Consider the following 19,865-nt stretch of genomic DNA (forward strand, 5'->3'; position numbering starts at 1 on the left):
TACGGAAAAACCGAGAACAGAAGGGAAAGGGGGGATGGTGAGATATAACCGTGAAAAATCTCTAAAGAAACTTCCGTTTCTCCGTAATTTATCGTTGCACATTCCACTGCAGGGCCCCCTTATAAACTCGATGAATTTTAGTATATGTATACAAACCCATTCTGTATAGTAATAATATTTTTCTCAAAAAATTTCAAACTTGAAAAGCTTGGCAAATGTGCTAAAATATATAGTGAATAAATTAATCTAACCGATAATTAGAATTATTATAGCCATAGCGGTGAATTATTTTTTGGTGCTTGGGAACCTTCCTATAAAAACTTTTAATTCCAGTCACCAATCCAGTTTTTATAAGAATAATATTTCTCGCAGAAAATTCGCCTCGAAGGCAATAGTAATATAATTGAATATTACTCGCTAATTAGAATTATTATTTGCAGTCGTGAATTATTTTGGAGAATTTAAAGGAAAGGATATATTTTGTTGTTTTATAACAGGTTGGGGAAAGGTCGTCAAGGAGTGGAAAGCTGAGAATGGAAAAATAAAGAGAGCGAGAAAGATTGGGGGTTAAGGTTGGTAGGTAGGGTGGGGGTAGCTGGGAAAGCCCTGAGTGATTCAGTCGACCATGTGTACTGACGGCGGGTGGCAAAATCGAAAGCAAAGGCGATTGCTGGTGGCTGTACTGTTGAGAATGACGAGAGCTTCAGGGATATTTTACCCTCGCATTTTATGCCGTCCCAGGGAATCCCAATGGAAGCCTCTCGAAAATATTGCTATACTCCTTCTCAAATGGCCGCTCGACTCTTTGCAACAAAACCTCTTCGCAGGTTCTATACGCCATAAAATTGTTCGTTTTTGTCCTTAAATATTACTTTATTTTCTCTCTCTAAAGATCCGTCATTTAATTACTCTTTGATGCTAGGAAATATCGCCGCTGCTTCGAGAATGAAGAAAAAATGTCAAGGTATATACGTGGTGTAAAGATCGACCTGCGTTTTATGACGAGTGCAATATAGCACTTGCCATGTACCTTTCTGCAAGTAAAGTGCATCCCAAGAGCAACATGTGTTGTCAATATGTTCGAACCTGTTACTTTTCTACTGTTTTTCGAACAATGTCTACGACCTTTAGCAGGAACACGTGCACCCACCGGAGGATTCCTCGTCAAACACCTCGTGACAGCCTTAAAGACAGGTAGAAAGATCTAATACGAAACATGTGTCCTCCACCTCCCCCTCTCTTGTCTCTTTATTTCCTATGCTCGTCTCTCAACAACAGGCTCTCACCTCTCGGCTCTCTCACCTTTTCCTACGCACTTAAGCCAGATATAACGGTTCGCGCAGGTTTTCATGCCCCATGTACCGAGCCTCCCCCAGCACCTTGTTTAAGTTTCCGAAGATACCTAAATCGTCAGGTTTCTACCAAAAACAAGAGATAAATCTTAATAAAACAATCCCTATTACCTCTCACGACACTTGCAATCTCTTTAAATTTAAATATATTACCCATCAATGCACACAGGGTGGTCCACTATCTTCTTCACTCTAAATAATTTCTAACGTATAGATTGTACAAATTTTCAGCTTTGACTAATTAATTGTACAACGTAAATGCCTAGAAGTTATTTGGAGTAAACGTGTAAAATGGACCACGTCTTGTATATGTGCGTTACAAAATGGATATAAAATATTTGTAAATCAAGAGGAAGATCCGAGTTGGACTCTGCGTCCATTATATAATCGATAAAAGTTTAATAAGAGGGTGGTAATTGAATTTGCACAGTAGTTGATACTTGTTCCAGTCGCAGTGTTACCATTAACGGATCTTTCTTCTAATCTAGTGGACACAGTAGGCTGGGAAACCCCGAGAATTTCATGCGATCGGATGGCACGCGTTCACAATAGTATAATATACCTAGACTACTTCCAGAATGGCCTGGGGGCTTTAAAGGGAATTTCTGGATTTGCCTAAAACCAAAAACAATCGTGCTTTTATTGGGCCTCGTCGAAGCCTCGCGTTAAATGTATGTGTAAATATAATTAATGTTGAAGAATTGAAAATGCATATAGAGTATTATCCTAAGATGTTCGATTAATCACGACAGCTGTTAATTCATTTGTCGAACGATCGGTGCAGCTGCGCTCGAGAATCATCGAATGATTTAAATGTCCTTTTTTAGTAACCCCAATTCTGTCGTGGTGGCATCAATGGCGCAACATTACAGGGACAAGGGCCTAAATTATTAGCATACTGCTGCGTGTCCAGGCATACGGCGCGAAGTTTATGTCGCCACGCCACGCTACGTCGTCTCCGCAGTCTAGCTAGTCCCATCCCACTAAAAGAACAAACAATCGAATGGAAACGAACGATCGAGAGGGCGAATCCAATTTGTCGGCCGCCATTGCGCCGATGCACTCCTATCTATACTACTGTATATGGTATTAAAGTCTACGGATCCTCTACTAATCCCGATAAACTGCCGTATATGCAATATATCCTCGCGGGACTATCGACCCCTGGCTCGAAGGAGCTGAAAAAAATTATAACTGGAGTGATTTTTTCGATGACGAAAGAACGACGTATAGAAAATAGGGTTATAATTGGGAAACTCTAACAACAAAATGGAATTTTTATAACAATAATAAGGCTCGTGTCCTGTATTCATTCTAATATAGGCTGCAATATAAATCCAATAAATCCTCGCGAAACTCTTAACCTTCTAGGCAAAAGAAAGCGAAAAAAGGAAACAAGTCTCCATTGATTTTTCCGGTGACGAAGAAACGACCTGTAGAAAAGAGGGTTGTAATCGGAAAATCGTGAGAACAGAATGGCATATTTTCGCCGGGGGAGCGAGGAATTTATTTGTCGAACGAGGAAGCTGTTTAGAAGTAAATCAGTTCGTGCGTGTCAGGAATTTTCGTGAGTGGGTCATAGCGTAGGACGTAGGTGACGGTGTCCGGGAAATGGCACGTTTTGCCTGTTCGTGACCGTCTCAATGCAATTCGGGAAGCGTTTGGCCGCAAGCACGGGAGAGCTTAGGCTCACCTACATTTCCGGCGCGCTTTTTCGTCGCTCCTCCTACGTCGAAAGACAAGGGGGGACCGGTAAACCGAGGGGCGGCCTCGCGATTCATCATTCGCCCCCAGGGTAACCCGCAGATCCATTCAGGCTAACGTGTGCTCGCGCATTTTACACCACAATCAGCCTCTCTCTCTCTCTTTCTCTCTCTTTTTCTATCTCGCGGGTTGCTCTAGGTCGCGCTAGCCACAATAATATTATATATATATATATATATATGTACCTGACTCTTACCACATACGTCATGATTAAAATACTCTATATATTTTATATTAATAATCTTTTTGTTCCACTTAAAAATAAAAATGAAGATTCAATATTTTACATATATTTTTGTAGTTACCTAATTGCTTCAAGTCACTTTCCCCAGATGCAATAACAAGAAATACCTACCTGACACTTTTCACAGATGTCAAAAATAAAACTTATATATAGCAAGAATCTCTTACTCCAATTAAACACAATGACGGATATTCAGTATATTGGATATATATATATTTTCACGGTTAGCTCGTTGCTGTAGGTCGCTGCTAAATTTTACCTGCTTTGCATTTTTCGTATCGCCTCGGATTTCATTACCGCAAATGATTCCGTTCTACCTGGTGATTTTTTTCAGTTTCATTCGCAAGAAGAATTGAACATGCAAGAGTGTATGTATATATATATAATATCGGTGTGTGAAAATTCGCAATGATCCTGATTACGGAAAGCCAGTCACACGTTTCTCCTGATCTGCATAAATCAGTTATAACACTGTACAATATATATACAGCACTGATACTGTATATAATAGGGTGTGGAGGGGGGGTGGGGGGGGGGGGGCTAAACGGGGAAGGTTTCGGCCTCACCAGGGTTGTTATTTACACGATTTATCCAGGAGGGCGCGACGGACACGTAGCACGCGAGATCTCCCGCATTAACACGAGGAAATCGATGCTCACCAACAACGAGTGTGACGTAAGCACGCGCGTCAGTCCCTCGGGCGCGACGGCATTACGATATGAAAATAACGCCAGCGTGGCACGCGTATAAATCCTGACAAATATTATCTCTGTAGCATCGAGAATTTGCAGCCAAAATTATCCTTTTCCCACCCCCTACAGCCTCTAAATCCCACCTCGTACTCTCTCTCTCTCTTTCTCTTTAAATCAAGAAGAAAATTAAAATTCGATACGATCGAGGGGAAATTTAATATATATAGTTCCTCTATCAAGAAACAGACACAATTTTGCCATTGGAAGCAAGTTTCCTTTGGATTCTGCTGACCGTCGAACGATTGAACCTACAAAGTATCCGCTTGCGCAGATTTGTCATCCATATTACGGAGAATAGCGAGCAAGAAGATTCTCTCGCTCTTTATTTTCTTCGTTTCTGCGAGATTCGCGTTCGATGAATATAGCTATGCGTCGTGCTCGGCATTGTGATGGTGCAAGTGAAAAATAAGGAGAAGGGGGGGGGGGGGGGTGGTGTAGAAGAAGAAAAGCGTAGGTCATGTATTTTCGAAGGAGCGTTCGATAAACATTCTGAGATCACTAGTGGGAGAGGGAGGGGAGGATGTAAGGGGGTGTCAAAGAAATTTGAGGTGGGTAACGATGAAGGGGACGTGTTAGATTACAACGGGTTAAACGGACTTATACGCGACCTCTGTTTGTTGGATTAACGTGCAACTTTGAAAGTAAATTCAGCAACAATCGTAGCGATATCGATGACTGGACCCATTCTTGTATCGTCTACTGTAACCTTCTGTATCGAATTTTAACATCTACGTTCTTCGTAAATCTTCTACAAAATTCACCGAAATTCTCTCTAATCAAAATAATTATACGATCCTGCGATGAGAAATTGGGAAATAATTCTAGGAAATAATATACACAGTTTGTGTTTAATATTAAAATATAGAGAACTCGGGCTGAATTGGTTTAACGGTTGGCTATATATACAAAGAGTGTAGAAATTGTGGATTGATAGCATAATTATTGAGAGTTAAGGGGAAGTTTTGGCTGATGAGATTGGATGGGAGAATATCCAAGGTACGTCGTCGGTTGGTATTGTTAGTTGCTGTCGCGTTTGGTATGGAATGGGCGAGTCCCTGGCCTTTCATCCCCGTGACAGCCCGCCCTTAAACAGCCCCGAACTAAGTCACTTCAAGCTTGACGTTAAGTGTGACTGATCGTCCAAGCGTGCTTCTAAAATGGCCACCCAACGTACACGCAGACTCATCATCTTAACCATGACATTCTCTATATAGAACCGAATTTACCAAGCAGCTTTTCAATCTCTTCGATCAGGAAACTCCAGCTAAAAGAACTCTTGGAAATTTGTCAAATTGTTTAGTTCTTTTCTATGTTTCCAAAGTTATCACTCTATATATGTACAAAAAGACTCATCCTTTTAATTGTCCATCTGTACACCATATATTTTACTGACTTCGTCCTCTACCAACTATTTTCACAAAGTTTAGTCTTTTATTTTATTGTTTTAAAACCATTATAAAAATTAACAAAATTTCAAAACTCTGAATATTTCTACATTGTATATATCAACATAGCTATATTATAATGATGTAATTGAGTAACAATTGTATTATATTCATAACAATTTCAATAATTTATTTCGCTTTCAAATTTTAAATCTATACCAAAAAATAATGTACAGATATAGGTTTATAAGTCGAGTGACATGTTTTATATACCAGAACCGAATATACCATTATAGGTGTTTTAAAAATTTGTCGATAAAATTAAAAAGTTGCAAAAATAGTATCAAATCGTTTAGTGATTTTCTATAATTCTAATCTCCTCGCGAATGATCGTTTCTCGTCACATCGCTTTGCGCAGTGGCTCCGGTTGGCTCGTATAATTGGATGGGGATGGAAAATTTAAGTAGCGCATGCGGTTAACTTATACTTATATAGCGGAGGACGCGAGCGTGTGACATCATCCAAAGTCGTGTACGTGCCCAAGTGGAAAACACGAGCGACACCAATTATCCATTTTTGCACGAAATTATCGCCGCGGCCGGCGTTAGATAAGGTTATCCGAGTTAACGCGCTGCGCATTCTACAAATCATCATCTGCACAGATAACATAGAAATTAGTCGGGAATAATCGGTTTTTCAATGATGCGATCGTGTCACGCATGGAATTTTATGGTGCTATCTGCGGTGCTTTTGTCAGGACATTCTTCATTTATTAAAAAAAAAGAAAGAATTTTGTTTATAAAAATTATAAAAGTTTGTATTGAATTACATGAATAGAGACTCCCATAAGCATGTTGTTTCCCAAATGTTCAAGACTTTTGCTGAAGCACTAGGAAAAATATTCAGAAAAAATGTTTCGTTCAAATAAACTTTTGTTTGAATACTGGTAAGTAAATAATTGTTAACATCAAATAAATATTCATTAAGTTCAACTACACATCTCAATGCTACTATGTTGTAAAGCAATATTTATTTGAATTAATAACAAACGTTGTCTTTTCAATATACCAATTGTCAGAAAAATCTACGTTTATGATAAAAAAAGAAGAATTTTCTTGAAAAATATTACATAAGTATATATTGAATTACGAATAGAGAGAGTTTTTCTGCAAAAATAGACGGACGGACGGTCGGTCCATAAACATGCTGTTTCCCAAATGGTCGGGACTCGTGTATTGCTGAAGCATTAGGGAGAAGGTTATTAGGCCGTAATTTAAGGCACGTCGATCTGGCGATTAGGGCCGAGACTAACGCGCCATTATTTTACAGCTTGGCTCTCGTCCAGCTGAGCCAACTCGCTGATTCGTTGACGTCACAATTCTTCCTTTTTTCTCCCTCGACCACCCCCACCGCGTCATTCGAAAATTCCACTCTATGCGGTCTCGAATGCCGTTCCACGAAACTCACTGGCGTGAATGTTATTGCCCCGTGTCAATAGGCCGTCGGTAATGTCGTGCTCTACTCGTGGGAACTTGCCTTCGCACAATGAAAATCCTTTAAATTTGCAATTTTCTCCCTTTCTTACATTTTTTTATCGTCGATTCAATAGAATTCAATTTCTATCCGACATGTGACGAATATTTGACTGGTCGAACGACACTTTTCTACTTGGTAACAGTGACAACCATACGAATCTACGGATTACAGCTGATATGATATAGCCAGCTACAAAAGTGGATTGGTCCGTAAAACAGAGAAGAGAATAAATAGTTTATAGTTTCTCTATACTCCTTTCTCATTAATTTTCTCGAGCTTGCTTTATAAACGACGCGTATTCGATTTTTGTCTGGTCGAATGACACTTTTCTACTTGACGACAATCAGGACCACGCGAATCAGATAGGTGAGCTACAATGACCATGTAGTACAATGGATTGGTTCGTAACACAGAGAGGGGATTACACAGTTTATAATTTTTCTATGTTCATTTGTCGTTGGTTTTCTAGAATTCGATTTAGATATATCTATATGATATGTATTCGATATTTGTCCGGTCGGATATGACAGTTTTCTACCGAACGACCTGCGTATAGGGACCAGTAGAATGGATCGGTTCGTAAAACAGAGGGGACTAAATAGTTTGTAGATTCCCCATGCGTCTCACAGTCTTTACGGCTTATTATCACCTCCACGCTTTTGCCCTCTCACCCCGAAGGATACATCAGCGACACCGAATCATCGGAACCGAGCCCAAGCAAAGCCAAAATCTTCCATGTCTTATTCTCCAATGACGATTCCACGAAAAAAACCTGGAGCCAAACGCGAAAACTGAAATATTTCTCGTGCACACGATATATGTGTATTGTACCCGCCCAGACAAAGACAAACAATATAAGCTTCGTAAACTTGAGGAAATTAAATGAAATATTGATGCAAAAAGTTAATTCACCCGTTTTTGTCTAATATAAATCGCATGTAACGTTTGTTATTATTTATAATTAAAAAAAGCTTTTACTCAAAAATAAGAATTGAAATAATATTTCTCGTTTAACGCGGAACTTGATGAATAACAAAGGCATTTTGAAATTAAAGAAATTAAAGAAGAAATTGGTAGAAAAAATTAATTCACCCGTTATATTATACATCGCAGTTACGTATGTTATTATTTACGATTCAACGCCCTTTCCCAACGCGTTGGCAATTCAAGAATTGAATTTTATCATTCGCCAGACTAGATTCAGCTCCATCGTCTACAGTTTCGTCTTGCTCAGATAATAAAGCCTAGCAAGGGGAGGATGTCTGACACGAGTGAATCAAAAATGAAACTGTCCACGGTATTGAAGTTTCATTCTGCTAGCTTGGAAAGAGTATATATATATATATATATATATATATATATATTGCAAACGAGAGAGGGAGAAATTCGTTTTCCTGCGGACCTCTATGTGCACGGCTCGGGATCTGTAAAGCTCGGACGACGCTTGGTTTATTGGCGAGTCGAATCTAGCGATGCCAGTGCGACTTCAAAAAAAATTCACCGACGTGATAATTTAAGCCCTCGTCTCAAATTATTCGCACGAGATCCTTGCTTCGGTATCATATAAGACACGTGCGCGCATTTACGCTCATGTATATTATATTAATGAGATAATTGCCTCGTCCATTGAAATGGAATTGGATCATCTTTCTAATATTTTATTTACCGTTCTACTATTATAAATAAATAAATGATATCCATTTCCGGTTATATCGCGCGAGTTCCTTCCGGGTTCTTGAAATTTACTTTTAATATTATTGTTGTTCTTTGCAAAATTCTTCCTGCAACGTTCCTTTTGACTTTCGTTCGTCACAAGTTTCGCAATTAAAAAATATTTGGGTATATCTTTTGGAAAGAAAGTGGGGAGAAGAACGGACCGAGGACGTAGCCTTGGACGACGATCCAATAACAAGGATGTATGTTATGCTGACACGGCGTGCTCCGAGTATAATCGGGCTCTTGCAAAGTACGACTGACGCGAAATCACGTCGACTAGCTTATTAGTGATGTTATCAATGATCCTACGCCACTGGATTATAAACATCTTCGAGTCTTTAGCACTGAAAATTTCTACCATTCGCCAGACTCTTCTTTCTTCGAGCATCTCGTTGCACTTCCGGTTTACATCACTCAACTATTGTTTACAGTATTACATTAAAATCATTTAACGATTATGGTAATATTTGTTTCTATAATGAGTAGTACACGACGATATTCAAGAACGAAAACTGATCGAAGAACGCATATATATATATATAGTTGGTCTTACACGAACTTCCGACTTCATTAATCAGCCTACACAGTGTAAAGTATTAAGCTAAGATTAATTGATGAATTTCGCAACTGTTTGTTACACGAGTAACATAATTATATGGGAGGACGAAAACTAGTAGAAGAGGAGCGAAATATATTGAAACGTGGATGCACTTCCGGTCTATCACACGACTAATCGCCAAGATGGCGCAAAGTATCATACTAAGATTTATTTATGATGTTGGCAATTGTTTGCTCCACGAATAAAACACACATAATGGAAGGAACGAAATATATATCCTTGATCCTAGATGCACTTCCGATCTCACTTGACTAATTAACCTATTTAGCTGTATAAAAAAATTAATTAACAATTTTGCCAATATATCTTCTCGTACAACGTGGAATAATATTGTAGTGAAGGAACTCTGTCAGGAAGAGAGAAATATCGTCGATCCTCGATGGGGTTACCGGCGTGACGGGACCGCTCGTTTCTTATTCGTCGAGCGGTCTCCTTTTATTTCACCGTTTCCCTTTCATTTCGCTAAGCCAACTCGCTCTGCCAATTCGACAGGCTTATTAACCGTTCAGCTTCATGGAAATATAGAAGAGATTCAGTCAAATAGACGAAAATCGATCGTTGCAGAAATTAACAAACTATTTTTTAATAATTTATTTATCGTAACAAACGTATAACCTTGAAGTTTGAAGTAAAAAAAATTCTTGGAATGTTACTCACGCTTCATGTTGATTCCTTGTCAGAATAGTATATATATATATATATATATATATATATATATATGTAATCACACACAGAAAATTCGTGGACGTTGACAAAAAAAGACGGTCGCGGCGGAGGGAGAGGAGCGCGCACTTTGAGAACAATTTTTGCTGATTAAAGGCTACGAGATGACTTTTGAAATAAACGGAGGAGCTTTTTTCGCGATCGAGCAAGCATCTTCGAACTCGTACGGAGTATCGAGAAGAGAAGAGAACACGGGGGGTCGTCGTCGCCTAAGCAAAACTAAAAACCAAACTGGAGGAGACCAGCAGCTCGACGTCCCAGTGGCCGGTATCACAGACGAATCCCCCCACCACGCATCACACGAGTCGTCCCATCCAGTCGCGATGGTTTTACTTTTACACGCGACTTGTAAATCGAAGGACCCCTCATGGGAAAAGTGACCCAGTTGACACATCGCGCCTCACTCCCCCTCATTCCCCAATCAAAACAATCCCGAGCCAATAACGCTTTCTCCCAAGAACTTTGGATCTTGATTCATACATGACGCCTCGTTCACAATCACTCTTAACCCCCCCCCCCCCCCCTATTCTTGCAGTACATTATTGTTTCTTTTGTACAATTTTATTCGAACGAATCAACCCTTTCTTTTGTCATTCGCGACGATCAATTCTCATTTTTATAATCGACTTTGGTCAACCAGTGTTTTTCTTCTTACGAGCCTCATGATTTTGAAATTAATTATTTATACGATTGATATACATTTAACAAGAAAGAGTCTCGATGTTGAAATACTTGTAACTTTCGTTTGGCGGGAAAATTATACAAGAGTAATGACGAAATGTTTTACACGACGCGAGAAACATGATATGTATATATATATAATATTGATCAATAATAATTCTTGGACTTGTTTTTATTATTTATATAGTGTGCATACACACAATGCACATGCATATGTATTTCACCGTGTTATATACATAATACAATACATTTTTACAAAAAGGAGAAATATAAAGGACGGAATAAAAAGAGCTTAATAAAAATGTAAGTGGAGAATCTTTTCGCAGGACCAATAAGTTTTAACAGATGCGAGTTTAAGACTGCATGGCGTAGTCTGAAACCTTTCTATTGGGCGAAAAGCACGCGTGGCGCGTGCCAAGCAAGAAAATCATCCTACCAGAGTCTCTTCTTTTTAGAATGCGTTTCAAGATCAAGAAAAGATGTTAACAATTTTAATAAAATAGGCTATTGTTTTAAATATTCGTTTCTTTTCAAGAACTTTCAGGGGTAAGAGTATTAAGTTAGAGAAATATGAAGGGGGTGGAAGGGGGTAGGAGAGAAAGAGGAAAACAGCTTTCGAATGTTTCTTCTTGATTTATTGGATCGTCCAGTTTAGAAGACCGGAGGTGATCGTCGGAAGTATCGAATTTCCTGTTACTACACATGTAGAAACGCTTAGGCAATTTTCACCTCCGCTAACTTCTTAACTAGCGTGTAACAGATGGTCTTTGCGGCTTCTCTCTGATCGTGGAAAACCGCAACACGTGGAAAAGTTTAACTCAACGTTTATTCGATATTGCTAGTCGAGTGGTCACGTGGCACACGTTAAATACCCCCTTGGACTTCTCCTAATTTACATGGAATTTCTCTCCTCTCTCTCTCTCATCCTTTTTATAATTTCAACATACAACATTCGATCGATCGAGACTCGTCTTAAAAAGTAAATTTTTGTTTCAAATTTGGAAAATAATAACTCTATTAGAATTTTTATGAATGAATATTAGGTGAGTTGTACCCAAAGAGAAATTACTCTTCGAAAGTTAGGAAATAATTTAACCGTTTGCTCGAGAAGAATGTGGACCCTTTTAACGTTCGAGTGTTTTACGGTTTTTAGGTTTGTTTGTTGGTATTTAATAATTCTCTTATTTGTTTGAGAGAAACAGAGAGAAGTACTTTGAGAGGTTTACGAGTTTCTCTCTCGGTATCGTAAAATGTTTCGATTGATCCCTTTCAAAGGCCATTCTTTGACTGTTGTGGCACAGTGAGTTCTTTGTTCCAGGCCAATTCCAAGCGATGGAAGGTCGAAGGAAACTTAAAAATCAAATCTCACACTTTGCCGGTCTCGATGGAAAAGGAAAAACTATGTTTATTTGTGTTAACACACTCGAGCAGAGTTCAAACTAACCATGCGTCGAAAGAAATATCAATTTGATACAAAGCATTGTTCCTGTATGAAATGGATCGGTTAAAAATAAGACCCAGCTTGCGTCAAATTTACATAATTAGAGTGGTCAGCTGCTAGGCCAGCTTACTTTCCGCGCAATCCTCGGAAGAAAAAGAAAAGTTGAGGATATTTCGAGCATTTGGACTTTTAAACTGCATTACCTAACGAGTTGTTTATGCACGTGCCAGGAAACGTTCAACACAGCCATAACCGAAAGTTCATTTTGCATTAATTCACTAAGAAACATAAGATTTTTCCTCGTGCGAAAATTATTGGTCGTTTGGTTCAAAGGTTTTAGAATTTCTTGGCATTTTAAAATAAATAAGCAGAAAAGGGGTTGGCTGGGGGGAATTAAGAGATGCCACCTTGCAGACTTGAATTTTTAAGTAAAAAATGAAGGAAGAAAAGTTTGAAAATAAAAGAGAAAAAAAGAGGTAAAGAGAGAGGGGGGGGGGGGAGAGGACTCGATTTGGGAGAGAGACTGGAAAAACAGAGGAGATTTACGAGTGGAAGGCACAGCTGCGTGAGAGTTTAGTTTACTAAACGGAGGGACGGAAAGGTATCGCGGCAGGACACGAGAGACAGGATCACGTTCGAGAAGTGGCATTTTTTTACAAATCACTTTAGGAAGGGAACGCCCCTTCCCGGCTGTCTTCACGCGTTACTTTTCTCTATTTACTTTAGTTCTCCCCTCCTCCACCCTCTCTCTCTCTTTCTCCATCACGATTGTACTTTACACGCTGACGACTCAAAATAATGGAAATAGTGAAAATGATTGAAACTATGAAAATAGTAGCTCGTTCCGAGCGACTCCCTACAGCTAGAACATTTCACACGTGTGCCACGCCCGTCGCTCACGCGTCAAAGAAATAAATCGCGCTTTTCAACCCTTTCCTCCCTCTATAGAACATTCGATGTTTTCATACCACACCGATAAAATTACATCCCGTACTATTTTCCCTACTTTTAACCAAATCTAATTAGTTAGCTCTGATTGCTATATTTAAATTTCTCTATACTAATTTATCCTTCTATAATCTGCTCTTGATTGCACAAAACCGATTCTATAAATTATAACTGAAATTCATTTATATTTTACACGTGAAAGAATTGTATTGATGTAACTTGAGAAATCAGTATTTTTTGTCGTACAAACAACACGATACTTTATTCTTGCAGAACTGTAATTTAAGGTCGTATATGAGTTCTAGCGGATCCTTCCAGGATGCGGGCACCATTGCATGAATCCTGATCTCTCCTTATTTAGGTTTGTACCTGTGATTTTAATATCGACGCATATTATTATAAGGAAGTATCGCGCCATTTTTTTCTCACGCCTGACTTCCTTGTTTTGTACGCGGCGTTGATTTTTTAACGGCTCTTTTCCGATGAGAGATATCGATGGAAGATAACGACATGCGGGTTTGGAAAATTGTCATTGAGAATCGAGCGCCAAGCGTCAAAATATTCCCTTCAAAAGTATACAAAAAACTACGACACTTGTCCCACAACGATATTTTCATTCTATCTTAATATATTACAAGGATGGAATATCTATTGTAATCATTAGGATCTAGTGACGATAATGAGACAGTGATTCGAGTCATTCGTTCGGCAATTGAAAAGTAATTTCTTCTGACCTCGAAGAATAATTTAACCATTTCTGTGTGTATTCACGAAAGTATTTATTAGGAGAACCAGCTTGATATTTATCCTAGGATTATACAGATGAGCTGATCAAGAAAAGAAAACTTTCTTTATATAAGGGGTGTATCACTTAATTCGCCCCAGAGTGTGGACGTCAAAATTCGTTTATCTCTGTAACTAGGAAAAAGATATAACAATATTGTTGGCATAAAACATTTTCAAATTGAAATAAAAATTAGTTTCAGAATGATCTTATAAAAAATGCACATCTCTTACATTTATAAACATAAATGAATTTTGTGTCTACGTTCTAGGATGAAAAGAAGGAATATACTGAATATAAATGAATGCTACAACAATTTCTTTTTTAACGAGAAAATTCTGGATCAAATGAGACTCAACGTTTTCAGCATACACTAAAATAATATGTATGAGAGCCAGCTCAATATTTAACTTAGGATTATATACTGTTGGGTTATTCAGGAAAAGAAAACTTTCATAATATTATAAATGGAGAAGGCTACAATGATTTCTGTTTGATCGAGAAAAGTCTGGACTAAATGGGATATGTCGGAGGGGCTGGGGAATATCGATCGTTTAACTTTTACGAACCTTGAAGAAGACCCGGCCTCTCATTGGCGCCTCGCTAAAAGAACCTCCAATTGCCTCCCTCACGGATTTCGGGAATCTCCTACGACGCACTTTTACCAAGCCGTCGGTGCTTGACACACTTCAGACACCGGGACAAGGTACCCAACACTCGCGCTCATCGAGTCTCGACTATCAAAAGCCAAAAATTCCTCATTAAGGAAATCCCACCAAATTGTTAATACGATGCATTTTTCTCAGCTGAGAAATGTAGTTCACCAAGCCGGAAACTCCCTCACTTCACTTTAATGCTATAATATATATATATATATATATATAATGTATATATAGCGTTCTCCAACCGACGGGAGACCATCTACGCGAAAAATTTTGTAAACGCTTCACTTGGCTCTCTCGTTAATTTGTCAATATTTCACTTACCGTGAAGAAAAATATAAAAGAAAAAAATTTGTGATCTATACATCGAAAATCATAAAGATCGATCAGAGCGTAACTGATTTTGATAGAGTAGTTTTGGTGAGAGTATTTGAGAGAAAATTAAGAGGGAATTGGCGCGAATCGCGCAAGGACCACACGCGTGGATTAATTAATTAGAGTATTTCGTTAATAATTTAATTATAGAATTTCGTGGAAATTTTAGGTGGTGGTGATCGCGAGGTGCACGCGGGACTCCCCATGGAGCGTGGACCAACTGGCAATCTGGGACCCTGAAGATTTTCTCTCTGTTGGGCATAAGGTGAGTCTGTCCTTCACCGATAATAGAGTCTCTCTCTCTCTCTCTCTCTCTCTCTCTCTCTCTCTCTCTCTCGCTCAGAGTAGATGCTGAAACGGCGAACGCAGACGCAGACTCTCGCCAGGTCGTAGGTCCACTGGCCGGATAACGCCTACCAATTGGATTGGTCGCTCGCCAGATTTCAACAGCCACGCCCAGCTACCGATTTTATGTAAGTATCCCCTCTAAGCCTCCTTCACATATACACACATTCACGTACCTTGTTCTTCGTCCTATAGTTTCTACACTCTTTTATCCTTTCTCTCCTTTCATTTCTTTCTTATTTCTATCCTCCTCTAAACTCTTTCCCCTCATCTCACCTCGCACCCATCTTTTTTTTTCAACACCTCTAACTTCGCACTTCTTATTTTCCCCTAATTCTTCTCCCTGCTATCTTTTACCTCACCCCTTTCTAAACTTATTTTTTTAGCCCTACGCCTTCTCCTTTCTCATCTATTCTCTATACACTTTTTTACAATCTCTTTTCTTCGTACTCTTTATTTAATTTTATTTTATATTTTAGTTTGTGTCTTTTTTTGATCTTCTATGATTTTTAAATTTATCTGTTACATATGTAGACTAGTTCTAAAATTTGTTAAGGGCATCTCTAAATCTGTGAAAATATACTTTAGAGTTTTCTTAGTTATTAAAGTTCTTAAGGAAAAACGCTGGTGTAATTCTTATTATCTTCTTAGTGGTGTGCCTTCGGCAATTATAATTTTTAAAGTAAAATGTAATTAAAAGAATTTCCATTATGTATATCAGAAAATTTTCAACAATATTTCAAATTCCCATGAGTTTTGCTTGGAAATGATCATTTGCGACGCTATTTTTGCTATATGCATTTTACCTTTAATGATCCGGTCAAGATCCTTTGGCAGGTACCAAAGTTTTACAGCATGAAAATCACTTCCAGATGTCTGTTACTTAGTGATGCGGTGTGCCCGTCCAGTGCAACGAGTTCCCACGCTTAAATTATTATGCTACTACACGAAAACTTTCTGCAGAATTGTCCAGTTTTTCTTTCCTTTACCTTGTTTCTTTATTAGTCTCCAATTTCTACAGATTTTCGTGGGAAAATCTTACGAAAGAAGGAAGCTCTACTGAAACTTTTTTCAATACGTTTACATGTACATGAGATGAATCACATGCACCATATAAATCAATTCAATTTTCTAAACAATTAATTGAATTCAAATTAAACAAGATTTTCCACATTCTCTTATCTTTTGATATCAGAAAGAAAATATGATTTCTCCGTTGGCGATAAGGAAGGCTCCTGTATTATTTTAGGTCCATTTTTTTGTACTTGTAGCATGCGCTCCATCTGCAACCAGGTTTATCGATCGGTATGTTGGTAATGTCGATATTAAAGGGTAAGTTAAGTAGTACACATTTTCCTTTTCTCTTTATCAAATGTCAGTAAATAGTAATGCTAAATTCAGCATAGTGCGAGATTGCTTGTTAGCTTTAATAACGGATACAAATTTTTAAATAAGTATATGATATACATTTTTTAGCAGATTAACAACAGAATTCACCTGTATAATTTGTATTAAGATCATTACCTTTTTGTCCATGTTTTTTAACTTTTATATTAATAAATCGCGTAAATTTCAATGTTATTTTATAATTTAAACACGTTTATTACAATACATAGTATTTTTTTATTTATATAATTTTTTCGTAATAAATTATTTGCAGAATACTCCTGGTATAATATTTACTGAAATACACGATCTTTTCCACATTGCACAAATATGGCCTTCGAACGTTCCAAGGAGTTTAGCGAACGTTCGGTACATACATACTCGGGAAATCCTCAATCTATCCTTAAACGATTCTGTTAAGATAGCCGATATTCGTTCTAACTGGTTCTAACCTAGTCCACGGGATGTATAGCGAACGTTTGAAGGAATGTTCTCAGGAGATTCCCCATATATGTATTTTGAGTAGATAGTATATGTAGTATATTTGAATGGTCTCAGAATACTATTATAAATAAACATTTTGTTCTAGAATAGATTGTGTGATAAAAATAAAGTAAGAATTACGTGAGATTGTCTGTATAGTTTCAAATTAATGTTTACCTGCTACGGCATACAATTTTGTTATTATTTTTGTACTCAATTAAAGTATAAACTGTTTTCTTCAATTAAATAAAATTGGCGTCGCCAATTAAATTGCTTCAGAGCATGTTGCAAAATAACGCAAATATTATCACTATAATTATATAAACTTTTGAATAAGAGGTTTTCGAAATAATTTTACTATTTGCGCATTTATAAAGGTCTTATGCAATATTTTACTAACTAAATTTTATTTGATAATACTTAGTAGTTATACGGACGGAGAGACGCACCGTTCTTACATATACTTTATGGGTCATTTTAACTGAGTGTCAACGACTTGGACAAGTGCAGAGCGACTGCATGAAAACCTGCCTTAAATGGCTTAAATGCTGACCAGCAGCTAACTTCAATCGTATGTTGTTCCGTTCAAGTTCGTTCCGTTTCGATCCTCGAGTTGAGTTTCGGTGTTTCGGCCGCCTCCGGCCGGCCTCGCCCGGCACCCGCCTACCCTACCCTGATCCCCTCTACAATCTTTGTTTCACTATGTAATTGTGTAAGTGTAACACCCGTGAAACTGTTGTCAACAAGTTGAGTATTATAACCTGTTCAACGGGCTCGACGTGAATCGTAATTAAATCATTTAAATCTGTGAGCTTTTGCAAATATTGTAAATAAATTGATTGTATCATTCCTATTATGTCTGAAAAGCAGAAAGTATTGATTGCTGGAGACGTAGAAGGGCACTTCAAGTTTCTTTTTTCTAAAGTAGAAAATATCAATAAAAAGAATGGACCTTTTGACTTCCTCCTGTGTGTTGGAAATTTTTTTGGAGTAAATAATGTAGAACTAGAACCGTACAAAAATGGCATAAAAAGTATCCCTGTGCCAACGTACATCATTGGACCAAACAAAAAATCTGACATAGTTTATTATCCGGATGACAATGGATTTGAAATTTGCCAGAATCTTACATACCTTGGCAAGCATGGGCTCTACTGTGCAAGTTCTGGTCTAAAAATAGCATACATCAGTGGAATTGAAAAACAATCTGATGAAACTGATGCTGTCACTTTTAATGAAAATGACATTGTTGCCATTAGAAATTCATGTTTAAAGGGTCAACCTGGTTTTAGAGGAGTAGACATTTTATTAAGTTCACCCTGGCCAGAGGGCATCACAAATTTGGACCCAAAGAAACCAAATATTAAATATAATGGCTCCAAATTACTTGCTTGGCTAGCAGTTCAGGTTAGGCCTAGGTATCATATTTCAGCCATTGAAGGAGTTCATTATGAAAGACCTCCATATAGGAATATAAGCCGAAATGATGAAGGCTGTGAAATAGCCACAAGATTTATAGCTCTTGCTCCAGTGGCAAATAATCAGAAAGGCAAGTGGCTTTATGCATTAAATCTAACACCTGTCGATAGGACGAGGTTGTCAGAGTTAATAATGAGAACTACTGATGAAACTCCAAATCCCTACTCAAAATCTTTATTAGCTGACAGCCCTTCATCTCAGGCATCTGGAGATAGACAAACCCAATTTTTTTATGACATGAACTCTAAGGAAAATGGAAAAAGATCTAGAAATTCTACTGGACCTCATAAAAGGCAGAAACAAGAATTTGATCAAGCAAAATGTTGGTTTTGCTTATCAAGTCCTGAAGTTTCTAAGCATTTAGTCATTTCTGTAGGTACTGAAGTTTATGTTGCCTTAGCCAAGGGAGGTTTAGTGGAGGATCATTTCTTGGTCTTGCCAATCACTCATCATCAAAGCTTATCAATTTTGCCAGAAAACGTTAAAGATGAAATGAAATTATATAAAGAAGCTATCTCAAAATATTATGCTAGTATGGATAAGGTTGCTGTATTTTTTGAGAGAAATTATAAAACATCTCATTGTCAATTACAATCTGTACCTGTTCACAAAAATCAAGCTGGAGACCTACGAGAAATGTTTGAAGTAACTTATTTGTATATAAATTTCATAAATAATCATTTTTTCCATTAATAAAAATATTTTTTTAGGAGATGGCAGAAAGCAATAACTTTAAAATTGATGAGCTACCAGCTCATTCAGATCTTCAACAAATTGCACAACCTGGTGTTCTCTATTTTTATGTTGAATTGCCCAGTGGTGAAAAACTTTACCATAGGATTAAAAAAGATTTTCCACTACAGTTTGGTAGAGAGGTGCTAGCATCTGATAGAATCTTGGACCTTAATGACAGGGCAGATTGGAGAGACTGCCAAATGGATAAAGAAGGTGAAACTGAACTAGCTAAAAAAATTAGAAAGCAGTTTGCACCCTTTGATCTAGACAATTAAGGATTTTAGTGTTGAAGTTACCATACTGTATTAAATACCTGAAGCTTTTAGCAGGCTAATTGAATTAGGTGAATATACTCGAAAAATTGCAATAGGCAAATTTTTATGTAATAACGACCTTCAATTTTTTAATGATGTACATAAAAACAATGACATGTAAATAAGTTGTTTACTTCAAAA

At 37.7% G+C, this 19,865-nt stretch overlaps 2 protein-coding genes across 5 annotated transcripts in view; one reads left to right on the forward strand and one right to left on the reverse strand.

Annotated features, from left to right (window-relative positions):
- Positions 1 to 16,263, reverse strand: part of sim (single-minded) — a 29,603-nt gene extending 13,340 nt beyond the window's left edge. Inside the window, exon 1 of one of the 3 annotated variants that reach the window (XM_066732434.1) lies at positions 10,026 to 10,196. In XM_066732434.1, coding sequence (XP_066588531.1) covers positions 10,026 to 10,032 — 7 coding nt within the window. In that variant the 5' untranslated portion in view covers positions 10,033 to 10,196. Of the gene's footprint in view, positions 1 to 10,025; positions 10,197 to 14,514; positions 15,161 to 16,133 lie in introns of those variants that run through there. The other 2 variants (XM_066732436.1, XM_066732435.1) reach the window with 2 other exon arrangements.
- A 1,595-nt stretch (positions 16,264 to 17,858) lies between these two features.
- Positions 17,859 to 19,688, forward strand: LOC136776801 (CWF19-like protein 1). Of its 2 annotated transcripts, XM_066732661.1 has the most exons (3): positions 17,859 to 18,745; positions 18,857 to 19,320; positions 19,386 to 19,688. In XM_066732661.1, exons 1-3 carry the CDS (start codon positions 18,052 to 18,054, stop codon positions 19,683 to 19,685), a joined length of 1,458 nt encoding a protein of 485 aa, XP_066588758.1. In that variant the 5' UTR covers positions 17,859 to 18,051; the 3' UTR covers positions 19,686 to 19,688. The 2 variants fall into 2 exon arrangements, with proteins under 2 accessions (XP_066588758.1, XP_066588757.1); XM_066732660.1 differs by having other exon boundaries at positions 17,859 to 19,320.
- Positions 19,689 to 19,865: the final 177 nt, after the last annotated feature.

This window comes from Prorops nasuta, unplaced genomic scaffold (assembly GCF_024137725.1).
Source record: "Prorops nasuta isolate Cenicafe-Biocafe unplaced genomic scaffold, Cenicafe_Pnas_1.2 PNAS00010, whole genome shotgun sequence".
Lineage (NCBI taxonomy): Eukaryota > Metazoa > Arthropoda > Insecta > Hymenoptera > Bethylidae > Prorops > Prorops nasuta.